Below are 12,670 nucleotides of genomic sequence, written 5' to 3' on the forward strand. Positions count from 1 at the left end.
CCCATCCTCATGTCATGCATTGCTCTGCTTGAGACAGTCAATGGTGTGGAATGGGAGTGATGAAATAACCAATGTGATGACACCAAGGCAAGGGGATACGTGACCCCACATATAGTGGAAAAGAGGGAGGGGACTCAAAATGGGGGTGCCATACTCAGGTTTTGAAGTATATACTGTGGAAAGCCTGATCCTGCATATCCTGATGTTAAGACTGGCTTCAGACATTTCTTCCAACTTATCCACTTACTGCATCTCCACAGTTTGTCCTGCATGAAATCAGGAAGGAACAGAGTGGAGCAGAGGGGAGAATGAGCCGTCTACAACCATATCCCATGAGTATTCGTTCTTTGAAGGTTGACATCTTTGTGCTGCTTTGGCTGTGGCTTTGGGGTCTGCTTTTTTCCCTCCCACAGATTCCTCTCCAGTTCCCACGGCCTACTGAGGGATAGAGTGAATTGTCCCTTTGTCTCAAGTGAGCCATGCCAGAAGGTTCTCATAGTAAAGTGAATAATGATCTGATTTTACTCAGAATTGAGGGACTTAAAATCAAATTATTAAGAACAGTGGCGTTACTAGGGTTCGCATCACCCGGTGTGGGATGCCAGCATGTCATACACACCGCCGTGCAGTGGGCGGGGCAACACCCCAGGTGGTGGGTGTGGTGATGTAGCATCACTCCGCCCCCACTAGTTTTTGGCTGTACCTTTTGATAGAACAAGGATAGAACACATTCTGCATGAAATTACGCATTGATTGATATATAACATACTGGTATTATTCCTCCAAATTATGATTTTAGTGATTTTGGTCACTAGTGGTGTCACACACACACACACACACCCCCAGCGTGTCAACTTACTAATACCTTATTGCAGCAGTTCTCAAACGTTTAGCACTAGGATCCACTTTTTAGAATGACAATCTGTCCAAGACCCACCAGAAGTGATGTCATGGTGGAAGTGACATCATCAGGCAAATTAAAATAAATAAGTCTAAATAATTAAAATAAAACAAATAATTAAATAAGCAGAAGCCAGCTCTGGTCCACCAAGTGAATTTCCTCTGTAACCTGCCTGCAATAACACCCCGCCCCCTCCAAAACCAGTAAGGTTTTCAGCCCTACCCAGTGCTCAGTTCAATTAAAGAACTTCTGTTTAAACCAGATCACTGTCAGGATCCACCTGGCTTAGCAAGTCTCAAAAAAGTTCACCTTATCAGCTGATGCCTCTGTTTTTATCCTTTTTAGTGGGGGGGGGGGGTGACTGCCTTCTGGAGCACTTGTTTAGCTCCAGGTGCATAGGATTAGGACCATTCTGGTAGCCTTCTCCTTCCTGATCGTCCACACCAGCCAAGGCACGTTTGCTTACTCACGAGTAAACATGACCGTGAGGCTTAGTTTCGCTTTCTGTAGGGCTCAATATATTCATTTACTTGGAGGGAGGAACTTCCTTCTCAGGTGTTTTTGGGGGCTGAATTCATTGGATCAGGACCATTCTGGTGTTGTTCAATTCCTCTCAGCCTGCCCTTTCCGATGGACTAAAGCAAGGTCACCTACCCACGAGTAAACGTGTGATACAGCTCACTTTCACTTTCCATAGGGATCCATGCATTTTTGTTCTTCAGTTTTTTGGCCATAGCATTTGATAGAAAGGAGATATTTCACTCTAGTTTTTTGCATTGCATTCTGCTTGGAATTCCGCATCCAACGGTATATAATATGATGGGGTTATTCCTAACCACTGAAATTCCTAATTTTAGCATGTCACCCCCTAGTGCGCATCACCCCCCCGTGTGCATCACCCCCTCATGCGCATCACTCGGTGTGGCCCACACCCCCCACACGTCCCTAGCAACGCCACTGATTAAGAATCCAATCCTATCCAGCTTTCCAGTGCTGATACATTTCCTATTTGTTTTTCGGTAGAATTTTAAAATGGCTTCAGCCTGCTTCTCCAAGTTACAAAGTATAAGAAGTATGTGTTGTTCACTTTTGCTGACTGACTGTGCTGTGGAGCAACTACCTTTCTTTGGGGTGGGGGGATTTCTTCCCTTTTTGATGAGGGTTCTTTTTTGGAACATCTTAAAACATACAATGGCCAAAAGCACCTAATAGAAACTCCTTTTCCATTGAATTCCTCTGCCTTAATATCAAAGAAAGACCAAAGCAAACTCTGCTAGACAAATTATTTTGATAGGTAATAAACCTAAGGAGATTTACTTTGGCAACATACTAGCCCAAATCACAAGGCCATGTGTGTACTATGATTCTGTGGAAGCACAGAATTTAATTTCCTTGGAATCTCAGTGTCTCAGGAATCGCTTTATCTCTTATGCTTTTTAAAAAGGTTTCTAGTTCTCATGATTTAAAAATTATGCATCAAAGTTGACCTTATATCTGACTTCCCTCTCTAAAAATATCACCCAGCAGGCATAATGGAAAACAAAATGCTCTCCTCCCAGAAAAGTCAGCCTGAAGGCAAAAGAAGAACTCAGAAGAGCATCAGTCTACTAATGTGAGACTTTTCTTTCCATTGCCATGAGACAGAGCCTCCACAGCTCTGAAGCACACTGCTTAATTTGTTCCAAATGGCTATCAAAAGGGCAAGTGCAGTATTTATCTAATTTGTCTCTAAGGGTAGTTAATATTAGGTGAACAACAGCCGCACCAAATCACACAGCAATCTCCAGATCAGCCCATCCACAGAGCTTTGTTTAGGTATAATTGGAAACAGATTCAGGGACAATCAGCTAGGCAAGCCTTCCTTCTCACACTCAGGCCACACTTTTCCCTAACAGGATCAGATGCGACTGGCTTTCATTTGGTTCCAATTCCTGGAACTGATTTTCCTCTGGTACAGATGGGGGACTGTTTTCTCACAGATAAAAATGACAGTGATTAATGATTGGCAGGCTGGTGGCAGCACTTTGTGTGGCAGTCTGAAGAGTGCAAATGGAACCATCCTCTCCAATACGTGGCACTAGCAGCTGCTGTTATTTAGTATAGTATAGGTTTGTTTTGCACTTTCCACATGAAACTTTTCTTCTTGTCAATATACAGAACATCTGTAGTTTTACTCCTTCTTGACAATATACATCTGTAGTTTTACTTGATGAGGAGACAACGGCCAGTCTCATATGTCCAAACTCATGTTACAAGCTCTGAAAATCAAGGGATAAACCTAAAAACAATGTTCTGGCCTCCCCCTCCCACCTTTGTACTCCTTCATGTATCATTGAGGCATTTAATTTTCTGCTTAAACACTTATTTGTTATTTCTAAGCTCTGTATATTAACCCAACTGTGGAGGCAAACTAAAATGATGGGATATAATACCAAATTGCTCCTGAAATTGGAAATTACAGTACAAACTGTTGTAGTGTAATGGTTACAATGGTGAGTCAAGAACATGGTGGGTTCAAATCCCTGCTCAGCCATAAACCTTAGGTCAGTCACACTCCACAAGGTTGTGGTGAAAATAAAAATGGGAAGGAAACCATGACCATGTATTCACTATGTATTCACTATGACCATGTATTGTGGGAGACCTGTGCATGAAGTCTGAGAAATACATGAGATCACTGGAGCAGTGGTTCTCACACATTTAGCATTGGGACCCACTTTTTAGAAAAAGAATCTTGTCAGGACCCTAGAATCTTGTCCGGAAGTAATGTCATGACCGGAAATGATGTCATTGAGCAGGGAAATTTTTAACAATCCTAGGCTGCAGTCCTACCTACACTTACCCAGGAGTAAGTCCTATTTACTATCATTGTTAAAAGCATATAAATAGTAGCTTGTTAAAAGTACAGGCCTGTAACATTTCCCTAAATGCAGTTACATGCTATGGTAGCATCAAGTCTAATATATTAAAAATAAAATATTGAAATGAATGGGGACCCACTTGAAATTGGCTCGCGAACCACAGTTTGAGAAACACTGCATTGGAGGAAGGCAAAAATACAAATGAGATGAAGAAATAAATGTTGCTGCCTTTTTTCCTAGATCCTCCTCTGGTGCAGTTAACACCAGTCTAACATGCAGATATGTAAAAGACAGACACAAGGACTGCATTCGTGCCTGCCTGGTGCAAAGGTTGCAAACGTCATGTCTAGATAGGCTGGTAGAGAGTACTGGGGAGGAGGTAGCTGTTGTGGTGCTTGTCGGCATGGCAGAGCAGCTTTTCAACTGAACCCTGGGGGAAAGCCTACAGGAGCCGAGGGGCATCCAGTTCGGGATGGGGAAGTTAGAGAACAACAAGGCAGTGCCAAAGTGGTAATTGGGAGTGGAAGCATGATAGGATGTGATGACTGGTCCAGCAGAATGAGAGGCTGAAGGGATAAGGGAGTAAATAAACAGTTCCTTTTGGGGGACTCTGTATAAAAATGCTTTTATGCAAATGCCCAAAGTCTCCAAGCAAAGATGGGGGAACTGGAATGCTTGTTGGTTGGGGAAAACATTGATATAGTGGGTATAATGGAAACATGGTGGAATGAGGAGAATTAGTGGGATACCACAATCCCAGGATATAAACTCTATAGGAGGAACAGGGAGGGGCATGCTGGAGGTGGGGTGGCCATCCATGTTAAAGAAGGGGTAGAATCCACCATAGAATCACTGTGGGTTAAATTAACAGGCTCGAGAAGCAATGTAATACTGGGGCATGCTACCGTCCTCTGGATCAGAAACCTGAAGGGGACCATGAAATTAGGAAACCAAGGAGGCATCAAGGAGAGACAGGGTTATAATCATGGGGGACTTCAATTATCCTCATATTGACTGGGTCACTTCGTGCTCTAGTCATGAAAGAGAGACCAGATTTCTTGACTTATGAAATGACTGCGCATTAGAGGAGCTAGTCATGGAGCCCACCAGAGGACAGGTGACTCTTGTTTTAATACTGTGTGGTACTGAGGACCTGGTTAGGGATGTGATTGTTAATAAGCCATTGGGAAACAGTGACCATGCTGCAATCTATTTTGCCATACATATCAGGGGAAGAGTGCCACGCAAATCTGACACAAAAACTCTTGACTTCTGAAGCGCGGACTTCCCCCAGACAAGGGGACGAGTTAGAAAGAAGTTGAAAGGGAAGGTAAAATTAGTCCAATCTCTCCAGAGTGCATGGAGGCTATTTAAAAAAACCGCAGTGGAGGCCCAGTGGAAGTGTATATTGCAAAGGAAGAAGGGCTACACTAACTGCCCAATCCTGAGCTGCCCGGGGCGCCCAGCCTTGGTGGCACAGAGAACGGCTGCCGCCAGATCCTGCGCACCCCTGGCTACCACGGGAGGCGCCTCGGGAGAAGGGGACTTTCATCCCCTTCCCCCAGGTAAGGTAAGCAGCCCCGCAATAGGGCTACTCACTTTACCGCCAACCAAAAGATCAGTGGTAAAGGCGCTCATGTAGGGCGCCAAGCCCTCCATGAGCACCTTGGATCCAGCGGAGTAGAGCTCTGTGAACCCTGCTCCCTCCCTCTCCCGACACGCCTCCAGCCTGCCCCTTCCCCATGTCACACCGCCGCGTCACGCCTCCCCCCACCATCTCTCTGCCCCCCACCAGCCTCCCCCCTCCCTGGAACACCACCTCCCCACCCCCACCCCCACCCCCACTTACCAGGCCACGGCTTGGCGGTCTTGGAGACCGCCGAGCTGTGGACGCTGGGCGACCACCCTGCACTAGCCCAGCACCAGCCGGCGCTGAGGCTCCGCCACAGCACAGAGCTGCCACAGCACAGACCGCCACAGCACAGAGCTGCAGCACAGAGCGCCTGGGGCGTGGGGCGCGCCTGGGGCACGTGGCTGCTGTGGCATCAAAAATGGCTGCCGTCGCATCCTAAACTTCCAAGGCAGCCACCAGCAGCACCTTGGGAGAAGGGGACTTTTGTTAAGGGGTAAGCGCAGTAGCCCCACAATGGGGCTACTTGATTCACTGCCGACCGAAAGGTAAAAGCCTCCATGTTGAGCAGCGAGCCCAATACGGAGGCTTTGGATCCACCTCCCTCCCTCCCTGCTCCCTCCTCCCAGCACACCTCCACTTGCCCTCTCCCTGCCTCCCCATCATGCCCCCTCTTCCTGCCCACCACCTGCCTCCCTGGAATGCCTCCCTGGAATGCCTCCTTTCTGCCTCCCCCCACACCCCCACTTACCTCTCCACTGCTCGGTAGTTCGTGCGATCACCAAGCAGCAGAGGCTGGGTGCCCACCCAGCACTGGTCAGCACTGGGCTAGCACCAGCACACACCCAGCATTAGGGCTAGCAAACATGCCTTATGGCACATTTGCGACAGTGTGCGCTGGTGGTAAGCTGACGCAGAGCTCAAGATTGGGCTCTAAGTTCAGTAGGGTGAGTGCATGGCTAGGAAGCAAAGTTAGAGAGGCTGTAAAGGGCAAGGAAGCTTCCTACCATAAATGGAAATCTTGCCCTAATGAGAAGAATAAAAGGAACATAAACTGCGGCCAAAAAAAAAAGTAAGATGATGATACGGGAGGCCAAGAAAGACTTTGAACCACAATGCTGTTTGCACATGACTCAAAAGTATATCATAAATGGACCAACAATTGCTTTCTTACTTCTGTGCCTTTGCTGGCTTCTCTGGCTTCTCTGGCTTCTCTGGGTAGGGGATAATCAGATCAACAGTCGAGTCAGGCTTCTGAAGGAGTGTGCCCAATTTGGTCTTGATCTCCTTGGCTCTGGAGGGAGAAGTTATGAGAAAATACATTAGTGCAGCTATCGTTATGTTCAACCGCTTTATGTTCAAAGCTATATTTGAGTAGCAGTGCGTTTACAACCCATTGTCCTGAACAGCTCAGAAACAAGTCCTAACCTTAAAGAAGTTCTACACAAACATTGCTGGTACCATGTTGCTGGGTTCTGGGGCAAAGTCCTACACAGGGTCTCCCATGGCACCCCCACTTCATCTCTTGATAGTGCATTGGACATTATGACTGTCACTGGTACTGAGGGTTCAGGGGTTTGCCTGGCCAGGTGGGCCTTGTAATAAATGTGGGACCTTGACCCACGTTTGATGCCGTATTTGATGGTGACTGAGGGTGAGATATGAACCCCAAATGGCATCTGATATCTGTGGCTAGAAAAGCAGGACAGTATTGTCTGACTAGAAAGTGTTCACCAATTCGTAGTATTGCGGTTATATAAGCAGCAGGTGTTGACATGCCCACTATCATTCATAAGTCAGCAAGACCTATACAGTATAATGCATTTGGACCTTCAGTGCTTCAAAATGTTCAGGAATGCTATTGATCCTATCCTAAGGGTCAGCAGGTGATTTCCACTGACCCCCAAACTAACTTTATCCCCAAGACCCCTCACAGAGACACCTTTTGAGCAAATCAAAGTGGTCATTGTGGACTGTATCGCTTCCATCAAGGATAATGCAGGGGTAGGTGTTCCCAAATAGGGAACATGCAGCACTTTGCCATCAGGGACAGTCTGGCTGAACAAACACCCCTTTGACTTCAGCCCTGATGAAGCAGCTGCACCACATATTAGTGATCAGATCACTTTCATCCACCATCATCGTCAACCTGTAGAATGTTTTAATCGAGCAGTTCCCAAACTGTGGGTCATGATCCACCAATGAGTTGCAAGCCAATTTCTGGTGGGTTGTGAAAAAGTTATGGTACTGCTGGGGTGCTGCCATAGGCTGAAATTTTTGGGAAGCATTGTTTTAATCAACTGCTGAATGCCATGTTTTGGAAGGCAGTCAGGATGTCCCCGTCTCCTCCCTGACTGCAAGAAATGTTTATTCAATGTTTATTGATACATTTACTGTTAGCAAAATCACATAAATCTCCACAGGATTTGCCCCCTTTGAACTCTTAGTTTTGAGTACAAAGGAAAATGGTTGTCTCTGCAGCAACAAAAAGGCAATAACTAAATCTAAAAGCTGCTGTTGGCAACTGTTTATTAGAATATTAGGTTCATTTGCAGCAAGTTCTCTATGCAAAGAATCCATAAAAACCCTTACAATAAATGAAGATATTGTGCAAATATCAATTAATTAATAGTTGCACAATATCATAATTATTTGCACAATATAATAATAACTAATTATTCATGCAAACAATGTAAACTACTACCAGATAGCTTAAAAATAATAACTTAACAATTTTTCCACCTTTTTTTTTCTTGGTTGGTTGGCAACCTTCAGTCTGGAAAGACTATGGTATAAGCCTACAGCACCCTGTATTCCCAGGTGGTCTCCCATCCAAGTACTAACCAGGCCTGACCCTGCTTAGCTTCCAAAATTGCTTTGGAGTAAACATTGCATTAGATCAGGTTGCAAACTCCATAATTTTGTTTGACATTATCCTTTGTCAACATTCTTCTCTCCAGTGAACTAGCCCTGTTGTCAGCTGAACCAATCACAATCATAGGATTCCCTATGTCCCTGAACAGGAAACAGTAGGAGCTTAAATTTTTTAAAAAGCAAACAAAGAAGACATCCTTCTTTCCTCTCCCCTCTCCTCCAGTTCATAAGAACTACTCTGCTAGGTTAGTTCCAAGTCTCCCTATTCCAGCATTTAAAAAATTGTCGCCGTCGTCATCATTGTCAGTGGTGTCATAGCCCAGCAGATGTTTGGAATGGGATTTTTGGGTGCTCATTAGTTTGAACTCTACCCAAGAGTTTAAGAACTGGTTTAAGAATATTGCCTCATAATCAGTGCTTTTTTTGTGAAAAAAAAGGTACAGGAACTCACAACTTGTTAATCTTTTATTTATTTATTTATAAACCATTTTTTATTGGAGAAATAAAATATTTTTATGTGCTTCCTCCCTAAAGATGAACTTACTTCTGAGTAGGCATGCATAGGATTGGGCTTTCAATCTCCACATCCCCTTCCCCCTAGCTATTTTTTCTACACATGGGGAAAAATACTGTACAGGTGCATTTGTAGCGTGTAGTATGTAGTGTGGCACTACTTTGAGGAGAGGAAGCAGTGAATGGATTCCAAAAAATGGCTTACATGAGTTCCATGTAGTAAAATTACTCTAAGCAACTGTGGGAGTAAGAACAAAAAAGGAATTCTTACACGAGAGGGGTCCTTAGGTGCACACAGAAACAGCTACATTTGCAAACAAGCAATTAAATATGGCTTAATTCAGGTATCAGAATACTGTGTCTTTGGGAAGGCGCTTGGGATGCAATTGTATGTTCTCTGCTGCCCTGAGCAGCTGCTTTGCATTGCTGGAGAGGAGCTGCAAACACTGGCTGGCGGAGGGCATGCTTATGGGGGAAGGATGAGGAAGATCTCTGGCAAGGCTGGACAGCACATTGTACACACATAGAATCCCTTTTCACCTGCCCTTAGCATGTGAAAACGGGTGCAGATATATATCTCTGCCAGGATTAAGAGCCCAATCCTAGGTATGTCTACTCTGAAGTAAGTCTCGTTCTAGTCAATGGAGCTTACTCCCAGGAAAGTGCCTAGGATTGCAGCCTAAGAGCCCAATCCTATGCATGTCTACTCAGAAGTCCACTTTAGTGAATGGGGCTTACTGTGGATAGGATGGCAGCCTTAGAGTCCAATCCTGTGCCTGTCTATTCTGCCTCTGTTTTGCTCCCCGCCCTCCTGGAATGCCTCCGAAAGGGAGGGGCCCCTGCAAAAAGGTGCCGGAACTCCGTCCCCCTGCGTTCCATTAGAAAAAAAGCCCTGCTCATAATGTTAATGTCCCTAGTAGTGCAGCTCATTGCAATTGTTCAACTGTTATCATGTCAATGCCTATACTGGCCAGAGACTTCTTAAGAGCCAGATATTTTACTACTACTACTACTACAAGCAGGGAATAAAAGTTAGAACTGTTGTTTGTCTCCAGCATTTGTGCTTAGAGGTGCATGGCCTCAGTGCATGGCTATTGGCAATTAGGATATTTAGGGCCCAATCCTATCCAATTTTCCAGTGCCAGTGCAGCTGTGCCAATGGAGCGTGTGCTACATCCTGTGGTAGGGAGGCAATCATAGAGGCTTCCTCAAGGCAAGGGAACATTTGTTCCCTTACCGCAGGGCTGCATTGTGGCTGCACAGCTGCTGGAAAGTTGGATAGGATTGGGCTCTTAGCCATTTTGGCTAATAGACATTGACAGAAAAGCAAAGGTCTGCTTCTAAGCAATGTTGAAAAGAAAAAATCTCCTGCTGTCTTTTCTATGTGAACTTCACTTCCCTTATTAGAAAAAAAAAATTAGTTTTGAAAACCCCCTGCAAGGAAGTTTTAAAATATCCTTGTGGGAAACCAGGCCATTTCCATTTGTCTTTCCTAGGCAAGTCAGTTTATCAAAGGATGCAACATATAAAAGTCCTCTTGGAAAGTCTCCCCATTACTCATCAGCCCCAAAGTCTTCCTTTCTTTTTTGTTCACACACAGGAAATCCCAGCATTCTTAAGTCTGGCCTTTGTGTTCTTGACTTTTCAGAGTCTGGAGTCAAAAACTTACTCAAACAATCTCTTTGGAGAATGTCAGCAGATGCTATGGTCATTTCCATAATCAGTACTTCCAAGAAATATAATCGCTTGACCTGGGAAAGTCCTTTTTCATAGGCCAAAGGGTGTCTAAATACCCATGCTCCCTTTTGACCGAGGTGTCTCTTGGGTAAGGATACTCTCATTATAACTACACCAAAAGGGTTATCCAAATTGTATCTCCCCATACCACAATATAAGAAAAATAACTTTATATCCTGAAGGGCATGTAGCACAGAAATGTGAGTGTGTGTGTGTGTGTGTGTGTGCACAAAACATATTTTGATAATATTATTTTAGCAGATACTGTTATATATTGTCCTTTTTTGCTGGATTTTTAAAAAAAATTTCTGACTGTTTAGAGTCAAGTGTTAATAGCATATATATGTAGCATACATTGTATAATATTTAGTGCAGTGATTCCCAACTGTGGGTTGGGACCCACCAGTGGGTTGTGATCCAATTTTTGGTGGGTCACAAAAGTGACAAGGCAGATTAGGCTATGTTGCTATTGAGGGGGGAGCACTGTTGTATAGCCACACCCCTTGGCATTCATAAATGAAGCACTAGCCACCTTTAGGGACTGCATCAGCCTTTAGGGGCTGGTGGTCCCCATTCGATTAATGCAGGCTCCCACAAACTCTTGAGAAGGAAGCCTCCCTTCCAAGTCGACAAGGAAAATGTATTGATTTGTATAGACTTAGGACCTTAAAGATTCAAGTTCAAATCCCCACTCAACCATGAAGCTCCCTGGGTGACCTTGGGCCTTTCTCTTTCAGCCTCACCTACATCAAAGGGTTGTTGTGAGGACAAAAGGAGAGAAGAAACCATGTACACCACCCTGAGCTATTTGGAGGAAGGGCAATATAAAAATGTGACAAACAAACAAACAAGAAAATGTGTCTCATTTCTTATCAAAGGCCAGGTGAGGGGAAATGCAAGGCCACTAAGAATGGTCCTGATCCAATGAACGTGGAGCTTAACAAATGCTCCAGAAGGCAGTCCCTGCCTTGAAAAGGATAAAAACAGAGAGACAGTGATATCACTAGGGTTTGTGTCACCTGGTGCAGGAGGCCAGCACTTCATCCCCAAGAAGGACCTACCCCCATGAAGTGGGCAGGGCAACAACCTGGGTGGTAGGCATGGTGATGGACAAACACCCCACCCCCACTGCTTTTTTGGTCATAACTCTTGATAGAATAGAGGCATTTCAAAACAGTTTGTTTCATTGCATTCAGCTGTAAACTACACATCAAATGGTATATAACATGATGGTATTATTCCTACATACCATGATTTTAGTGGTCACTAGTAGTGTCACTCCCCTTACTAACACCCTATTGGTGCCATGCTGTGTCATAATAACATCTCATTGGCTCTTTGAACAGTCAGTCTCATTGGTCCATTTTGAATTAAGGAAATATACTTCTTTGTTTCATAAGAGAGTTGCATTTTTGTTTTTTGGTTTTCTGGCCATAACTTTTGATAGAATTGAGATATTGTACTCTGTTTTTCTTCATTGCATTCATCTGTAAATTCTACATCGAATGGTATATAACATGATGGTATTTTACCTACAAACCACAATTTTAGAGCATGACCTCCCCATGTGTATCACCCCTCCTGTGCACGTCACCCATTGTGACCTGCAACCCCTAGCAACGCCAATGCAGAGAGAAGCTTAAGTAGCTAGTAAAGTGAAACACATTTTTCAGCTCATAAAGCTGGGTGGGTCCCAATAGAGTGTCACTTTAAAAAGTGGGTCCAGATGCGAAAGGTTTGGGACCCTGGTCTAGTGTTTATAGTGTTTGGCTATTTTTGCATCACTCCATGGCAATGGCATACCTGGCGGGGACAAATTCCCTGGGTGTCATGCTTGCAGGTGCAACACCGCCAGCCTTGTCCCACACTGCTGCCTGTGTATCTTTTTTTTTTTTTTTTTAAGCCGGCAGCTCCACCAACTACTTTCCTTTTAAAAAATAAAACCCTCCTCCTGTTGAAGGAGGGGGTGGCCCAGAATTGTGGCCAGAGAGGGTGCAAGTTCTGGCCACACACACTCTCCTTTATAGGAGGAGAGGAAAGGGGCGACCTAGAGCAGTAGCATGCCAAGAGTAGCAACTACAGGCGTGCTGCCACTCTAGGCCTCCCCCTCCTCTCCTCTGATAGAGGAGGCAGGGGGGGCAGCCCAAAAGGTGC

The 12,670-nt window shown here is 44.8% G+C and overlaps 1 protein-coding gene across 1 annotated transcript in view; it reads right to left on the bottom strand.

The window, feature by feature from the left end:
* LOC136647922 (regulator of G-protein signaling 5-like) overlaps positions 1-12,670 on the bottom strand; it is a 29,275-nt gene that overhangs the window by 9,080 nt on the left and 7,525 nt on the right. The window contains exon 2 of the mRNA XM_066623803.1: positions 6,567-6,686. Within this exon, the coding sequence (XP_066479900.1) occupies positions 6,567-6,686 (120 nt within the window). The remainder of the gene's footprint in view (positions 1-6,566; positions 6,687-12,670) is intronic.

Source organism: Tiliqua scincoides, chromosome 4 (genome assembly GCF_035046505.1).
Source record: "Tiliqua scincoides isolate rTilSci1 chromosome 4, rTilSci1.hap2, whole genome shotgun sequence".
Lineage (NCBI taxonomy): Eukaryota > Metazoa > Chordata > Lepidosauria > Squamata > Scincidae > Tiliqua > Tiliqua scincoides.